Source organism: Hibiscus syriacus, unplaced genomic scaffold (genome assembly GCF_006381635.1).
Source record: "Hibiscus syriacus cultivar Baekdansim isolate YM2019G1 unplaced genomic scaffold, ASM638163v2 tig00110407_pilon, whole genome shotgun sequence".
Classification (NCBI taxonomy): Eukaryota; Viridiplantae; Streptophyta; class Magnoliopsida; order Malvales; family Malvaceae; genus Hibiscus; species Hibiscus syriacus.
The window spans coordinates 193,790-212,099 of record NW_024062725.1 but is presented as its reverse complement, the minus strand read 5'-3'; the positions used below and the strand labels follow the sequence as shown (position 1 = coordinate 212,099).

Here is an 18,310-nt window from a genome sequence, read left to right as displayed (position 1 = left end):
TGAAATGCTCAAGGTTGGAATGAGTTATGTTCATTTTTTTCCCTTCTTAACTTTATCATGCAAACAATTATTTGGCCTCATTAAAATAAGATTCAAAAGCTTAATCCTTCATGATAATGGAAAAACAAATATATGGCGTCTTTTATACAGCTAGTTCAATCAAGTGTGGGTGATCCCTATTTGCACTAATAGGTAAATGCAAATCCCCTCATCATAATAGAACTGCATGTGTCTTGGTCTATTCTCAAATAATTTTGGTTCATGATTTTCAATTGGATTGTCATCTCCATGAATGATGGATATAAATTGGGCTTTTTATCTCTTTTTTCCAACTTTATTAGTGTTCTCAAGCTTTAGCCTGCAGGGATTATCTGTATTTTTGACTCGATATATATGTATATGAACTCATATGTTGGTGTGGAATGTTCATAATAGTATAGATAATTGTTAGGGTGTTTCAGAGCCTTAACAAAATGAACATGTTGATAGGAAGAGCTTAAAGTTGGCGGCGAGCCAATCTAAAGGGGACAAGGGGTGCCCTACCAGTAGAATGTGTAGGTAGGTACATTTCTTTAAGTTGGAGCAGTAATGCCAGAAAGCGAAGCGAATAATTTACAATTCAAGTTTTGTTTGATCGGAGATCATCAATAAAATTAAACCAATTGGACAAATATAAAGAATGGCCCAAATTGCCAGGCATAGACTCGACCCAGGCCCCAGGACCAGTACCCATTGATTCTTTAAATCGTGTAAATCTTGAACTTTAGTCCATAATTTAATGTAATAAATTGATTATATATTTTCTTCTTAATATTCCTATTTCCTAACAACATCCATGTTTATGCTTAGTTCACCATATATTTGATATTTTCTTCATTTTCATATTTCATTTTTAGTTATTTAATTGTATATTAACTTAATAGTTTGTTTCGATGTGTCGTAACAATAGTATATTTTGATATACTATATTCACTTTTTACTTACCACGTGTTCCTTTTCCCTTATGGGTGTTTGGATCAAGGAATGTGAGATTCCTATAAGAATGGAATCCACATTCCCATGTTTGTTTGGCTGGGAATCTCATTTCCAGTAATGTTTTATTATCAATAGTAGATTTTTGGGTATATTCATTACCTCCTTTTCCTTAGGTATTGTTGGATTACCGGCGTTTTGGACTAAAATGCCCTTAATTTTTTTTCTTTCAAAAATATCATTTTTCTGTTATTGAATAATAAAAATTATACGAAGGTTAAATTACAAATTTATCCTTAAAATATTTTAGATTTACAAAAAAAATCTATAATTAAAATTTTATATGAAGTTCAGGGGTTAAAATAAAATTTTACCCTTTCATTAAACCTTTTTATATTTTAAATTTTGTAAAAAAATATAAATTTTATAAATTTAAAATTTTTAAAGAAAATATATAAATATTATATAAATATTTTTCAACTTGTTAAAAAAATAATTATATAATATGGACAATTTTGTCAAATATACATTCCAATAATCTTTTATTCCTTTAACCAAACACGGTAATCTTACATTCCTGCTAAACCAACCAAACACAAAATACAACATTCACAGTAATCCTATTCCCTGGTAATCTTACATTCTCACTGGTAATCTTACATTCCGACTGATAATCTTACATTCCGTGAACCAAACGCACGACCGGTCGTTCAACACTTGGACGGGCAGCCGGCGGGAGTTTCGGCTTGCTAAATAAAATGATTTATTTTCTAAACGTTCCTCGAAACACAAAAAGGCAGCATGTAAAACGCCTTCAATTCCGCATGCAATTCAATTTCTCTAACACAGTCTCTCTACAACCAGAAAAACAATGGTCCTTCTTTCATTAATGCGGAGGATGATTGGCATCATGCAGTCAGGGTAACAAACTACTGAAAGGCAAACGAAGATGGTGGAGTTTTAAATTCATCTCATAATCCATATCAATGCCTGAAAATTCTGAGCTGAAATCTCAATAACGTGAAAGTTAAATGACAAATGAAGCAAGAAACAATAGAGGTTGTGAAGTTAATGATTCTAACAACCAAAACATTGATTGATTTCAACTTTTTAACTCCAAATTAATCTGTGCTTTTAAGTTGGTTTTGCAGAATATAAACGAAATATGAAACCACAACCTTCTTTTGGTCTCGTGTTCCCGTCAAGACCTGTTTCTCTTTAAGTTCCACCTGTCAGCAGCAATGCCTTCCATTTACTTCTAAACCAAACCCCCTGGCCTTAAATTTCAAGGAAACTAATCAATCAATGCCTTGCTTAAAATTTTGGTTAACAAGTAAGAATCACTTCAACAAATTTTGCTATTTAATGGTAAAGGTTCCTTTCAAAATGCAGTTGTTCGGATTCGAAGGAAAGCTGAACAGAGTAGTACAGATCAAATAGAAAATGAGTGAAGAGTTGTGAATAGACAAGCCAACAAGAATCCCATTTTCATTTTGTTTTCTAGCTTTGTTTAATTAGTATGATTACTCCATTTATGTGATGATCCTCATGGCATACTGAAACAAAACATTTCATTGCTATTGAAAGGAAAGAAGTTAAAATAAATTTAAAAAATGAAAACCCCAGTAAGGAAATACTAGAATAGTGTCCTAACAGGTTAACAGCACTGATTTTCTTGCTGCCTGCAAGATTCTGAACACTGGTTTTGTTTCAGCACTCATTTAGCAGAAAAACAGAGTTAAGTTCACATCTTTGTCTAATTCCCCTGATATGACGCGAGTCCTGTTTCTTTAATGCGTGGGGGAAGTACTGCTAGCATATTACTATTCATGATTACTGATTAATACCTAACTGTATGCAATATTACCAACCCCTTTGCTTGTCGAAAGAGATTTTTGAAGTATGGCGGTAAGTTAATGGTTAAAATGTTGTTATTAATGACTAAACAGATGTGATTATGAGACCAAGTTAAGATAATGAAGTAGAAAGTATGGCTTATATTAATCAAGTCTCTCATGTGATTTGCAAAGCTGAAACTCATCTCCCCTGGGGTCCATTTCATTAATATTTCATTGTTTAAGGAAGAATCTCTCAGATGAGCCAATCTAAGACGGGCGCTCTTACTAACCATCTTAACAGTCGGTCACAGGGATTTTGTATTCCAGGTTGCCATTATATTTTGTGATCTTCATCTTCATTTATTGAGTGCCATTTTGATTCCAATTCTTCTTTTTTCTCTTGCTATTCGAGAGCTCAAGCCATGGCTGCTGAGGTAATAACCATATCATTCTTCTTCTTATGTGTTTTCTTTCTGTTGCGCAATTTTTCATGAATTTTTGTTCCTATTGTTCAAGAATCTGTTTCCTTATTTTTCTTGCTTATATCTTCTGTGGTTGGAAATAGAAAGTAATGAGATTTTGGTCTCTGGTAATTCTGAATGTCACCGCTATTGCAGTAACTGTAAACTACCGTTACTTCAATTTCTGCTGTTTACTAGAAAGAGATAGGGATAAGAGGGATCTAAAATTTGAAAGCTTTTCGAATTAGTCACTTTGGAGATATAAAAGTGTTTTTTAATGACTTTTTTCATATCCTGATTCATGATAAAATTTTATCTCAGTGCCTGCCTCTGTTAACATTACTGATCTGTGATTCCACCGAGAGTCTTCCTTTTTGGAAGAACTTACATGTTAGTAGAGTGGAAACGGTGTCGTTGGAAGAAATTCATGGTCGGTTCCGCTTTGAGTTTAATCCATGCTTTTTGATATTCTTACATCATCATATGTCAAATACTGCAGTAGAACTGTTGGTGTTTGATGTAAGATAGAACGGTTGAGAAATCTTCATTAGATCTTAACTGGTTACTTTGTTTCATCAGAATGGGACGGGCTTTTAGCTTGTGTTTGAAGGTGAAACTGACTTTTCTGAAAGAAAAGAAGAAGGTGAAACTGACATTTAAGGCGGGAAATCAGACAGTAAAATGTCAAAATCTTTCGAGTGTTTTAAACTTTTAATTTGTGCCAAGGGCTTACCTGCCAACATTGCCACCCATCCCCCACATAGCTTTTACCAAACTTCCCTTGTTCAATCTCTTTCAATTTTACCCATTTTTGCCACACACACAAAAACTAAATTCTTGCCGATGATAATCAATTCGAAGTTATGATTTGCTATTATATTTGAGACTGATGAACAATGCACATTTGAGAGCTAATATTGAATTGATTAATTCTCCCAGAATCATGAGACGTCCAATGGGTGGCCACTTGGGCTACAAATAATGACCATGAGGCTTGGGTTACAAGAAAGATATCAGGATGCTGCTCCGGCGGTGGAACCATATTCTTTGCACATTCCTTCAAGCAGTTTCTCCTCATTCTCCTCTTCTAACCTTGACACCGAGGTAATTCCAAACCCTTGAAATCACATCGAATTGATTAAAATCTTTAGAATAGATACTACCTTGTAATCACATCAATTTAATAAATAAATAAAAAAACATGACACCGAGGTAATTTCAATCCCTTGCAATGAATATATTTAAATATTTACCAATAAATATGATTTCTTCCATGGCCAGTCTTCAGCATCATTTTTTCAAGATAGCAGCGTATCTCTAGGGAAGCTAATCGGACACGGAGCAGATGAGAGCGGACCATTGTATTTACAAAACACAATCCATACCACACAAAGCAATAGGCAGTTACCGGTAAGAGGTGCCTGCAACTGCCGGGATGTATCCAGAGGACACGGTGCAGATACATCTCAGGGAATCTGCATTCCTCTCATACTAGGCGCCCTACTAAAGATCTCCAGAAACAAGATGAAATCAAAGCGAGTGGACTGATTCCAATCTTCTATTAAATTCTTTTCTCGTCCTGGATATTCATAAATTAGTCATTAACATTGTTTGTAACCTTCCAACAACACCATCAAATTAACGTCAAGTTTGACAAATCCGAGATCCAAATGTTATTTTTGTTTTAATATCATTAAGTTCAACACTGATTTCAAGCAAATACTTGAAAGATAAAGAGGCCAGCTAAGCTCTTGCTTGGGAAAAAAAACATCTTCCTAGTTTTATCCTGAATCAATACATGCTCCCGTACACCATGAACCAAGATAGATCCCAAATCTCAGTTACAGAGTAGTCAAGGCAACGGTTTGGCCCTCTATTCACGGTTAGTCTGGGAAAGATTTGAAGCAAATATTCGAAGAAGAACGAACAAGCCTTGATAAAACTTTTAAAGTAATGAAGAACAAACAGCTTGATATAGAAAGATTTTACTAACATCACTTAAATTTCCAGATGCAATTCGATCACAAGAAAGAAACAGTCTTCTACATACTCGACTAGTACTTAAACTAGACTACTAGATGTTAAAAATTATAAAGCAGAAGATCAACTATCAGCAAGATTTGTATACCAAACCCAAGTACCCAACAATTCCACAATGAAAATTGTACCACAATAGCATCTCATCAACAATTATGATGAGTAAACGATTATCATCAGGCCAACTCTTAAGACCACCTTCGAGCATCTAGCACCTTAGGTCCATGCAATCTCTATCATTCATCAACTACACTAACCAACTCATACTCCACAAAAGATAGATTGTTATCTCCTTTAACAACAAAGTTTGCATTGTCGGTGACCTCAACGCGGCCCCATTTGTCAACCGCCAGCCTCATAGAACCCTTAAACATATCAATCTTTGCATTACGAAAAATGACAGTGTCACCAGGCTTCATCAAGTCAACTGAAAATGATTCAAGCATCATTATGTTGTTTAGACTAAGTAGATTCAAATGTTGATAATGAGAGTAGCAAGTGCATTACCAAAAAAAATGAAGGATTTAAATGGAAATTAAATCCAATATCTGGTTTATTCAGTCACATTTAAAGATTTGAACGCCAATTTTTGCAATCGTGAGCATGTGAAAATTAAGGATTTGAATGGTGAATCGATTCAATCACAACAAATAGAGTAAGAACTTAGTTCACCTTGCTAGAAATTTATTCCACAAATCAAGGATTTAGTCAGGAAACAGTTCATGTAAAATCATTGATAGTTAGATCCTAGATTATATCAAATCCACACTAGCACTAACAAAACAAAAGAGATAAATAAAAGCTTCTGAAATGCCGCTGTATTTCATATATGCAATGCCAAAAATAAAAAAAACAAAGGAAAGATCAAAGCTTTTGAATTGAAGGATGAAATAAAATGAACCATTTTGAGAGAACTAAGATCAGACAGCAGAAAACTTTTTAAGAAATAAACAAATGGGGGGATAGAAAAAAAAGACCTTGATCATGACGGGCAGTGAAGAGGATAGTGCCGGTCTCGTCTCCAACAAGGCACTCAGCGATGCGGGTTTGGCGGAGATTTCGAGAAGGGGCTCGACCCTTTTGAAGGACCATGTTTGAGGACAATACCTTGGCGATTAAGGTGTGGCCATTGGTCCCTGGTTTTAGCTGATCTACCTTCACAAACACTGGCTTTCTCTTCTCTATTGTTTTATTTTGTTGTTTCTGCTGATGTTGTCCCTGTTGTTGCCCTGTCGTCGCCATTGATTCAAATGCCGTTCTCCTCTCCTCTCCTCTCTTCTCTGCTTTTCTTTTTCCTTTACAGAGCCTGGGGAAGATGAGAAATGGGAAAGCCCTAGATGTAGAACAGAAATTGAACCGTTCCTATTTTTCTCCCATGACGTTTTAGCTACTTTTGAAAGATTGAATCCACTTTTTCTCTATGGATTTGTCTTATAAGGAAATAATTTCACAATATTGAAAAATATTGTTTCGCCCTTTCATTACTTTTTTAACGATGACAATTGCATGTCATTAATTGTGGAAAAAATAAAATTACAATCATTAAAATATAGAGATAAACTTAGAGATAATAATTATTAAAATACTCATATAAAAGTAAAATATCAATTTTAAAGATACATAAAATAATAAAATATTCTATTGAGAATAACGACCAATATCAAAATTCAATAACCTTCCTAAAAACTCTTTATATTTGTTGAATGAGACGCTTTACGCAGTGATAAAAGAGTGGTGAGCGAACCAAACAATCTGACATGTTGTTTCGCTACACAATTTTGATTACATCGACAAACATCATTTTACCAAAAGAGGAGATCTGATTATACGTGACCACTGATAAACTAAATGTGGATATGTTTTTTTTGTTGCGAAAACCAAAATGACCTCAGATGTATGCAAAAAGCATACCAAAACCATAAGGACGTGTCACAAAAGCATATAAAATTCATATCATAAGGGTAGAGAAAATCGTGTCATAAAGACATAGATTTTTTTTAAAAATAAAAAAAGACTCAAGAAAAATTAAAAAACATAATATAAAAAAACTAATAGTCATTAACGATTAACAATTAATATTAAGATTAATACCGTCGTGGATTAAACAAAATTCAAAGAGTAAAAAAAAGACGGCAAAAGAAAATTAGGTTAGCTGTAAAGTATTTTCACCCTTTCATTGTTGATTTAGTTAATTTTTCATAGAATTTTTATTATATGGTATGATATAAATAAAAATGATATGTGAAATTACAGTTTCTTACTCCTTTTTTTTTATCATAAGATAATATTTTTTAATAAATGATTGTGATATTTCTATCAATAATTGACCATTGATATTATTGTTTAGTTAGATATTCATAATCATTTTCTGTTATTAAATTCATCATTTATTGGTTAATTCATAATCGGTAGCTTCAAGAACATGTCCAATAATAAGCATTTATAGGATGTTACTTTGCCCTCACAACACTTCATTCATATTAATTAATTAATTTGTAGGATTAAGTATATGATTGATCATTTATGTAAAACACGTTTATATTTTATTATTATTTATTGATTTTTAAAATATAATATATAATCATTTTTATTTTTATTTAATTAAGATACAAACACTTTCCATTTTATTTAATTAAGATGTGTTGTGTCACGTGTCGTTCTACGTGTCACTATTCGATTTGATAAATAACTTTATTTTAATTTGTTTTCATTTATTCTTACTTTTAATACATTTTATGTTAAAATATTTTGAAGTTAAGATAAGAATAAAATATATTAAGTTAAAATAGAGTTAGTGTCTAACCGAATGGTGACAAGTGATACGTGACACATGATATCATTGATTAGATTATTAAATTTATTTTAATTAATTAAAAATATAATTAAATTGAGAGAATATGTAAATAATAGGGATCAAATGTATAATTTTACCAAAATATTTAATGACAATTAACTTACGGTGACAAAATCTTAATTAAATAAAAACGAAAGTGACCATATATTATATTTTTTAAAATCAACGAGGAAAACCAAACAAAACACACGCATAAATGATGAATCATTAGTTTACCCTAATTTCTAAAATCATTTCCAGGTAAGTGCATTAAAGTTTTGCTTAGTAGAACAATAAATTTTCAACAAGAATTCAGAAGAACGGGGTTTGTGCCTATTCAAGGTAATTTCAAATAAAAGGGTGTAGGTGTAGCAGTACATGCCAACGTTTACTTTACAGAGCAGTACAAGTAATGGGTATTTTTCTCACATCAACATCATGCTTTCATCTGACATTATTGTTAGCAATGAATACTTAGCTTTAATTGAGATTCTGCCATCTTCTACACAAAGTTTGGCTCAGGTAACCATCCAGTATCCAGGTGTGTCCTCAGCTCCTCTAACCATCTCCTTTGTGTCTACAAAGTTTGTCATTTTGGGTGCTTTTGGTGGTGAAGGTGGACCACCTGGAAAAACTGCTGAATTTAACTTTAGTTGGTTTCTCGTTTGGATTCAGTCCTGAACTGAACCTTGTGCTGATCAACATTGAGAAGACTCCGGATTTCCGTGACTGTGTTGAGGGTCCGTCACATTCTGATCTGCGGATCCTAGTTGAGGCCACTATGGAGAACCCAAGCCTCAGGAACAGAACTTTCCTCATCCCTACAACCTTCACCTCGAACCAAGCTTTGGTCACTATAGGAGCTGTATAATCAAAGTGGGATCTATTGAAGTGTACAGGGGCGGCGCATACATGTGAGAATATGCTCCACTTGACGGGTTCCAAGTACCCACGTGTTGGCTCATCAATCGACTCATAGCTGTGATCATCTGAGAGCTGCAGGTCTGTAGGGAGAGTTGAGACATGCTGAAGATGGATTGCTAGATGGTTACTCTTCTTACCCTCCAAGAATAGGCGTATACCTGTCACAGGTCGGTTTCCGGTATCAACCTGCAATAGCAGATTTGGAACTTGGGAATTAGTCAAATGAGAATAATCACATCACATGCACGAGTTCTGCGATGCATTTTAATCATGGGAATCATCCAGTGACATCATGAAGGCAATATTTCCTAAATTAGATGCGAAGGTCGGTAAACATTGTTCTCTAGAAATACATGGAGTTTCTCTATCGGTGGTTTATCTGCATGATATCATCAATCATTAGAGGCGAAAATCAGTGCACCATATAACCGAAAAAGGTGCTGTAATATGATTTGTGAAAACAGTGATCCATCGTGTACACAAACTTTCACTCAAAAGGACACAGCATGGCAATCATTGTCTGCAAAAACTTTAATATTTTAATGTATTTTTAAATTTATTATAGATCTTCCAGAAGCATAAACAATCTCATCTTTTACAAGACTTATTATTAGTACAGATGCCAAAGTATGAAACTGCAATTCAAAATCAAATAAATGCATTTTCGAAGTGTTAATATGTGAATGATCTAAATCCCAATTGACAAGGGAAAATCCAATTTGCATAAATCACTCATACATAATGCCACCAAGACATTTTTCCTTGAAAAATTATGCAAACTCACACTGTAGGTACAAGTTCACTGCATGGCTTAAAAATCCATTTCCCCGAGCACCGCTTAGTAGAGAAGTAATAGGCACAAAGGCCATCGATATAACGTTTGGTGATTGTGATATTGTCGATAGCCACTGGCTATGACTTTGACCAAAATCAATGCCCCCTCCTTCGAATATAGATATTCAGTGTCCTGCAAAGTACAAAAATCAAATGGAGTCACCTCTACTGAAAGCATTTTGTTCCTTTACAGCTGCAACTCCTAAACAACAGTTAAAGTAGAAATTTACACTATTCTTTGAGCAAGTAACAACAGGTGGCCTAATTGATCCAGCGAGCACCCGTTGAAGTTCCAAACGCATGCTCTTTCAATGAAAACAAAGTTAGAAAAGAAAAGGGAAAAAAGGTATTGTCGGTGCTCTTTCATGAACTAATATGCAATATGTCGAGTAATAATTATAATTTGAATTGGAATCCTTCTGTTTCTTATATGGCATTATCTTACCTCAATTACTTCTTGCCAAGAATGTTTTAGAGATACAGTGCATAGTGGACAGTCCCCGACAATTATCTAATAACAATAGTTTTGTCTACCATAGAATGCTAACTAAGTGGCAATTTCAGCCGGTTCAGTTTTTAATATTATGGTTGGTTAAGTCGGTTTAGATGAAAAAAACCGACCGAATAAACCGATTACTCTCCCCTAATGAGCATGCACAATTCATTCAGATTTTAAAGATTAAATGTACCTTTGTTTTTTTCCGAGAATCGAGGAGTTCCTATGTTTTCTGAAAATCTCTCATCAGCCAACTGCTTTAAAGTTTTCTGCACTTCATTTGGCTGAAGACTTGAATTTTGTAATTGTTTTACGTGTATAACATCTTTACCTCCCATTTTAACCCCAACAACAACATGAGTACCATATTTTTCGATGAACCTGGGGAAAAACAAAATTGGCATCGATTTAGTAAAGAATATCAATATGAACAGCCACAGTCGACCCGGGTGAGAGCACTAAAGTTGTAAGTGCAATTGCTTTGCACAAGTTCTTTATAATTGACTTACTCAGCAATGGCAGCAGGGTCCCATGTAGTAAGCACCTCTTGTTTCACACGCTCGGACAAAGTTATGTTTGTTCTTTCCAACTCAACATGGCATTGAATAAGCCCGAAGGAATCTTGCCGGATAATGTTAGATCATGGTTGAACTTTTCCGACATCTAGCACAAGATGACCCCCAAGTTAAAATACAAAGAAAGCAACACATAAATCATGAAAAGGTCCGAGCACAAGTTTAATTGTAAAATTTTATGCATAAAAATAAATTATTAATAAAAAAAATATCTAAATTATACGAAAATTTGAAAATTTCAAACATACAAACACCCGTCAGCCCTTCGCTTATGCAAAACAACTTTTAAATAACAAAGCTTTGGAGAACTAGCAAAAGGACATAATAAACAAGAAAATAATGGTAATTCGAAAACTAATGGAACTTTCCTTTACATCATCACCAAAGCAAATTGTAGTAAAGCTTACCTGAGTAAAAGAAAGAACATCAGAACGAGATCTGGTGTGCTCGCCTTTATCACATTTAATCGAATTGGGCAAATTTTTTACAACAATCCCACCAGGAAAAACCAGGTCCTGACTAGCTGCCGAGTCAAGTTCGATCACTCTCGAGCCAGAAGGGCCCGACAGGCAAGCCGAAAGCCTGATATCCTTGGACAAGTCGTACCCGAATCCGATAACAGAAACCGCTTTTTCAGCCGCCGATTGAGGGTCCAATTGATAGAGATTACCGGCCATGGGTTCCTGATTAGACGGTAGTCGGTGTTGCGTGAGGAGTTAGTGAAACTGAACTTGTATTGTGGGGTTTTAGGAAACTGCCGAAGAAGACGATGACCCATTGAAGTGGTCTTTCGAATTATTTCCTCGATTTTTTATTTTAAAAAACAAATATTTCCGGTGTCTGAGAAAAAAGAGTTAACAAAGTAGTGTTGCAAAGTTATGACGTTTGACTCAACAGTTCAGACAGAGGAGTTACCAGGCAGCTGCCGCATAGATTAAGGTGGTGTTTATTTTTATTGTATGTAAAATTTATAAAGTTTTTTGTTTGCGTCATGTCACGCAGATATTAAACTTTAACTGTTTGTTTTTTTAGTAGATAAAAGCTCCAACATGCAGACGGCTTTGGAATATTTCATTTCTTTGAATGTTTAAGGCTAAATTATAAATTTCATAACTCAACTTTATTATTACTCCTATTTTGGTCATTGATATTTGAAAAAAATTAATTATTTAATTTTTCTTATTTTGATCACTCTTAAGTTAAATATTTAATGTATTTATGATCGATATTTACCTTTTTAAAATTATAAAATGATCTCAAAACTTTATGTTTTATAAAAAAATAATCATAATTTCAAATTCAATTCTATTTCTCATGATGAACCATCTTCTTCCAAATTCTAATAACGAGAAAGTGGAGAAAAATGAAACAATTTATATATCTTGATTCTAAGTTGATCGAATTATGGAGATTACATATCATGGTCTATATTATTAGTTAAGGGTTGATGGTTGAGTTTTATGAGTTTTTAAAGTAATTTAGAAAAATCTAAACTAGTAGAATATTAGGAGACAATGAGCTGAGTTCACTGGTATTTTAAATGGTCGGAGAAGAAGTAAAAGAATGATAATTACAATGTTGACGTAACATATAGATGCAACTATAAAACTTTTATTTTTAAAAGAAGAAGATAAAAAAAAAGAGAAAAAAAGAAAGAAAAGAAAATGACATGTATGTCACATGAATTCTTTATTAATAAAAAGTAGTCCACATCAACACATATAACTCATGTGTCACCCTTTCATTTATAATTTAACATCTAAATGAATAAAATAAGACTAAATAAAAATTTTAATTAATAAATCAATTTTTTTATTTTTAATGATCAAAATAAGAATAAAAAGAAAAATGAATGATGAAAATTGTATTTTACTCGATATTTGAAATTTAAAAAAAATACATATTTTTGTTGTTGTAAACGTGTTATAAATTGATTAAATTGAATAGAGGGTAAAATTTGATCATTATTTAGGGTAAATTATATCATTGACCACTTAATTATGTAGTTATTTTATTTTTTTACTGTTCTTTTAATTTTGTCAATCAGATCATTTGTCGTTAATATCTAATGGAGACAATGACGTGATAGTTAATAAAATTGGTATAATTATACATTTAGTTCTTAATATTTATATATTCTATCAATTTGATCTTAAATTAAATTAAATTTAATAAATTAACCATTCAATCAAAAGGGACACATATCAATACAGGACTGAAAAGTTTTATTTATGAATTTTGATTTTTTTAATTAAATGATTTTTTTATCTAATTCGGTGGTGACACATGTCACCACCCCGATTGAAGTGAAAATAAATGAGATAAATTTGCACTTAAGGAGGCATGAAGGGAATCAAACTTGGGTTCTCATGCCAAGCTTAGACACACCTCATCACTGAGCCAAGCTCCAAGTTTGGGATTATTTTTACGCAATACCATATATATTTTAGTTAGTGCTAGGAAAAAAAAAGCCAATAGTAAGGTGGCGTTTGGTTTGTTGGAATGTTTCTAAGGGAATTGGAATATATGAAGGAATTGGAATCTGAATCTGAAACCTGTTTGGTTGGCAGGAAATTGAATTGGAATCCAATTCCATATTATGTTTGGTTCGCAGACATGTCAGATGAATTTGATTTCAGTAATGTAAAATGACAGAATTGTCCTTCTTGTTTTTTTTGTTTAATTTTAGTTTGTTTTATAACTTGCATGTAGCAATATATTATAAACATTTTAAAAATATTAAATTTTCATTTTATTGATTGATTATACATTTCAATAAATTATAAAAATCATACTAATAAACATCATAAGTTAAAATCATCCTAATTAGGGATGGACATGGGTCGAGTTGGGTCAGGTTTTTGGTCCACCCGACCCGAGAATAAGGGAACTTCCACCCGAGACCCGACCTGACCCGACCAAAATAAAATTTCACCCGACCCGACCCGAATATATGAATTAGAAACCTGACCCGACCCGACCCGAAATAATAAAAAAATTATTTTTATTCAATAAAAACAGTGACTTAATTGAAAAAAATATTATATATAGAGGGGTATTATTGTAATTATTCCTAAATATATAAGATAAAATTATATATTTTTTCCGGGTCGGGTCGGGTATTTTTCACCCTAAACCCGACCCAAATATCACACTTAAAAAAACCTGACCCGACCCGAATATCACACTTTAAAAAAACCCGACCCAAATATCACACTTAAAAAACCCGACCCGAACCTGAAATTTTAAAAAAACCCGACCCAAATATCACACTTAAAAAAACCCGACCCGACCCGATCCCGAAATTTTTTTAAAAAATTCCGACCCGACTACCAAAAGATTGATGATGGTAGTATGGTCAAATTTCATATTCCCTCCAAAAGATTTCAATTTCATCATGTTATGGATGGAATTTACTTTCTCTCCCTTGATGGAATTGGATTTTAATTTCCCCTTTAAAAACTTGAACCAAACATGAGAAAGTAGTGGAATTGGATTCCAATTCATGGAGGAAATGAGGGAGGGGGACACGGAGAGAGAGGGTAGGAGAAAGTTTTTTTTTTAATTTTTTAATAAAAATAAAATAAAAATCAAAATTATAAGTTTATGGCACGTGTCACTTAACGAGTTCTTTTAACGACGTTAGAACTGAGACACATAAAGTAGTAATGTTTGTAATGTCATACATATAAAATTCTAACGTTTATAACGTTAGGTACCTGAATAATTAAAAAAATAGTTTAGATACCCATTCAAAAAAAATATAATTTAATCACTTATTTTGATATTAAGCCTTAAAAGTATTATTTAATAACTTATTTTGATATTAAGCCTTAAAGATAAAAACTGACTTTAGGTAAAAGAAAGTCATGAGTTATTATTCTTTTTTTTTTTGAGAAAATAACCTCAGTGACCAAAAATCCCATATAATATACGATTTTAACCAACTTTTTCCGGATTTGCCAAAATGACCAACAAAATCGCAATGCGATCGCTAATTCGCAACGCGATCTCCATTATCGCAAATTCGCGTTGCATTTTCGCAATGCGATAGTTGAAAATCGCGTTGCGATGGTCTACAGTATCGTTGCGATTTTCCCAATTCGCAATGCGAATAAGTAAATCGCAACGCGAATTGGGAAAATCGCAATGCGAATAAATAATCGCAACGCGAATTGGGAAAATCGCAATGCGATACTTACTATCGCAATGCGACAATACAAAATCGCAACGAGATAATGACTTTCGCAACGCGATTCTGACTTTCGCAACGCGATTTACATAGCGCCATTCGTATTAACGCATATTTTTTTTTTCAAATTCCAAACACGAATTTTTTCTTAATAAATCGGAAAATGAACCGTCCACAGTAATCGCAACTCATAACCTCAAACCCAAAAACACAACACTCAGTCCCATCTCCATCTCTCACTCTCTACGGCGAAATCCGTCCCCATCTCCAAAGATTTCCGTCCCCATCGCCGGCGAAATCCCTCACAACCATTAACAGTCAAAAATCCCTCACAATCATTCAGAAATGGAAAATCAACCTCCGAGGGTTAGTTTTTTTATTTTTATTTTGAAATTTTTGCATTATTTTAGGTTTTTCATATTGAGATTGATGATAAGTTTACTGGTAATTTCAATAATAGATTAACCATTTCACTTAGATTTCTTATTAAATTCATTCGATTGCTGCCAATACTGCTAAACTGTTTAGCCTGTGAAGTTAGTATTTGTCTTTGCTTTGTCTTTTGGTTGAAGTAATGCAGAAGAAGAATAGTTTCGAGAATGAAAATCGCAACGCGGAAATAACTATCGCAACGAGATAATCGCAACGCGAAATAAAAATCGCAACGCGAAACCAAAATCGCATTGCGATTTTCATTTCGCGTTGCGATTTTCATTTCGCGTTGCGATTTTTATTTCGCGGTTGCGATTTTCATTTCGCGTTGCGATTGTCTGGTCGCGATAGTCATTTCGCATTGCGATAGTCATTTTCGCGTTGCGATTCTCATTATCTCGTTGCGATTTTCATTTCAACCAAAAGACAAAAACAGTGTTGCAAATTTTAGTTTCAAGAATAAACTACTATTTATGTTTATTGTTTTGTTTTTGGTATATCTTGACAGTGTAATTTTTGGTATATCTAACTTGGTATGTTTATTGTTTTTTTGTAGAAATTTTTTTCGGCTTCATTGACATTAAGGAATAAAGTTAGCCTAGCCACTACAATTGCTTCGAAGCTTTCAACTGCACAAAGAAAATTGTTTGAAGAAACCTGCTTCGGGCCATGGCTGAGAGTACAGCATCCGGGTGGAGATGCTAGTTTGACCCATTTGTGGCTTCAGACCATGACTAGCGATCTACCCGACAGTATACAACGTGGTGAGGAAGAGATATGGTTTCATTTTCCACCGGCGTATACTTGTTTTGGGCGGAAGGAGTTCTGCTTAATCACTGGTCTACGATTCGGACACGATGATGTAGGCCGGTACACTCGTCATATCACCCGCCCATCATGGTTATCCAGGGTTTTTCCTGATTAGTCAATAGAGAAGCCGAACTTACACGTCGACGACATGAAGAAATTGTTTAATAAGAAAGATGGTTTTACTCGGATGAATGACGTCGATGTTGTCCGAGTATGCCTTCTACTACTTTTGTATGCCGACTTTTTAGGCAGAGAGGCCAGACAACCTATTCCTCAGGAGCTAATATTATTGGTAGAGGACCTAAATGCATGGAATCTGTTTCCGTGGGGTTCGTATATATGGAAAGCTACCTGGACTAAGTTGTCGTCTGCCTTTGATGACCGCAAAAGTTTGCGGGGCGATGGGTCGAAATACACTTTGTCAGGCTTTGTTTGGGCCTTTAAGGTAAGAATTTCTATATAATGTTTTCAAAATTATAATTAATTATTTAACAATTACTAATGTTTGTTATTATATTATTTGTAGATTTGGATATTCGAGGCTTTCCCCAGCATGCGGACATATGCATTAAAATCCTCAGATGATATTCCTAGGGCTATTTCCTGGAAGAGGAAACGTATGTTGGATTGGGAAGACTTAATACCATATGCGACAATAAATAATGTAAGTTAACACAAATACTATCATATATAAACAAGTTATTAATAGTAGACGTTTAACTTTGTTTTAGTTTTTATATTTTTAGGAGGCCAACACTTCATTAATGAGACTGACACCCATGGAGGCTGAGCTTGCCACTGATTGGTGGCAAGCTAGTCAGCGTTTTTTTGATGGCACGAATGATGAGCAGCCTCCACTTCCTCCACTTCAAGAGCCATCACCTCACCCAGAGCCATCACCTGATCGACCCGACTATACACCTCTACAACGAGAGCCATCACCTATCCCGTCACATCATCGAGTCTCTTCTCCACCATCACCTCATGATAGGCGACCGACAAAGATGCCACGACTTCTATCTCCCTGTTCTCCACCTCCACGGGATGAGTCAAGGGAGTTACGTGATGAGGTCAATGCCTTCCGTGAGGAGATCGGTACTCCACGCGATAACGATGGTGCATGGCGTGTGGAGGTGTTTACTTTACGTGGTGAGGTTGCCGCTCTACGTGAGATGGTAGTATCGTTGCAGAATGAGGTTCATACTCTACGCAACGAGGTAAGTTTAAGATTTTCCATATTTAACTTGATGATAAATTTACTCGTAATTTCACTTAAATTAACCATTTCACTTAGATTGCTTAGTAAATTTATTCAGTTGCTGCCAAAACTGCTAAACTTTTTACTTTAACACTGTGAAGTTAGTATTTGTCTTTGTTTTGTCTTTTGGTTGAAAGTTTGAAATATATTTATCTTTGTTTTCACTGTTTAAATATCATGTCTGTTTATTTACTGATATTTGTATTTTTATTTAGCGGACCGATAAGGTGGATGCTTTACGTCGGGTTTTTCTTGCACGACAGAGTTCACGCATCAGACGGCGTGCACGTGCTATTAAGTCTCCGTATACCCCAATAGTGCGAAGACACCGCAAGAAGAAGCCCGACTCACCTATCATCCCTCAAGAGTCCACTCCTATCGTTGAAGAGGCCCCTATCATTCCTCGAGAGTCCCCTCCCACCGTTCAAGAGGCCACTGTCTTCGTCTGAAACATCATCAAAATCCGTGTATTGACCAATATCAAAGTCCGGGTATTGACCAAGATCAAATTTCGAATACTGACTAGTACTCACAATTTTTTCTCTTGGCTCATCATCGTCTAATTGGTCAATACGAAAACCGGAATTTGGTGCTGAAAGTTGATTTGGATTTGGATTAGAGAAAGGCTGTGGGTTTTTTGACCCACTT

The 18,310-nt window shown here is 34.3% G+C and overlaps 2 protein-coding genes and 2 pseudogenes across 3 annotated transcripts; 2 read left to right on the top strand and 2 right to left on the bottom strand.

The window, feature by feature from the left end:
- The window catches only part of LOC120123983, a 28,832-nt pseudogene extending 11,604 nt beyond the window's left edge, over nucleotides 1-17,228 (top strand).
- On the top strand, nucleotides 3,005-4,929 carry LOC120123963. 2 transcript variants are annotated; one of them, XM_039142741.1, is made up of 3 exons: nucleotides 3,005-3,244; nucleotides 4,202-4,375; nucleotides 4,553-4,929. In XM_039142741.1, the coding sequence occupies exons 1-3, from the start codon at nucleotides 3,233-3,235 to the stop codon at nucleotides 4,817-4,819; spliced, it is 453 nt and encodes a 150-aa protein (XP_038998672.1). In that variant the 5' UTR covers nucleotides 3,005-3,232; the 3' UTR covers nucleotides 4,820-4,929. The 2 variants fall into 2 exon arrangements, with proteins under 2 accessions (XP_038998672.1, XP_038998673.1); XM_039142742.1 differs by having other exon boundaries at nucleotides 3,007-3,244; nucleotides 4,211-4,375; nucleotides 4,553-4,926.
- LOC120123962 (uncharacterized protein At4g28440-like) lies at nucleotides 5,241-6,697 on the bottom strand. The gene is made up of 2 exons (XM_039142740.1): nucleotides 6,286-6,697; nucleotides 5,241-5,735 (listed from the first exon to the last, which is right to left on the bottom strand). Exons 1-2 carry the CDS (start codon nucleotides 6,548-6,550, stop codon nucleotides 5,545-5,547), a joined length of 456 nt encoding a protein of 151 aa, XP_038998671.1. The 5' UTR covers nucleotides 6,551-6,697; the 3' UTR covers nucleotides 5,241-5,544.
- LOC120123982 lies at nucleotides 8,453-11,112 on the bottom strand (annotated as a pseudogene).
- Nucleotides 17,229-18,310: the final 1,082 nt, after the last annotated feature.

Bases quoted from the DNA above. Each gene is read 5' to 3' on its own strand.
- LOC120123963 (XM_039142741.1), top strand. The intron at 4,376-4,552 runs GTAATTCCAAAC...TTCCATGGCCAG, and splicing joins CTTCTAACCTTGACACCGAG to TCTTCAGCATCATTTTTTCA.
- LOC120123962 (XM_039142740.1), bottom strand. From the start codon at position 6,550: ATGGCGACGACAGGGCAACAACAGGGACAACATCAGCAGAAACAACAA. The intron at 5,736-6,285 runs GTCTTTTTTTTC...AATCATTTTCAG, and splicing joins CACTGCCCGTCATGATCAAG to TTGACTTGATGAAGCCTGGT.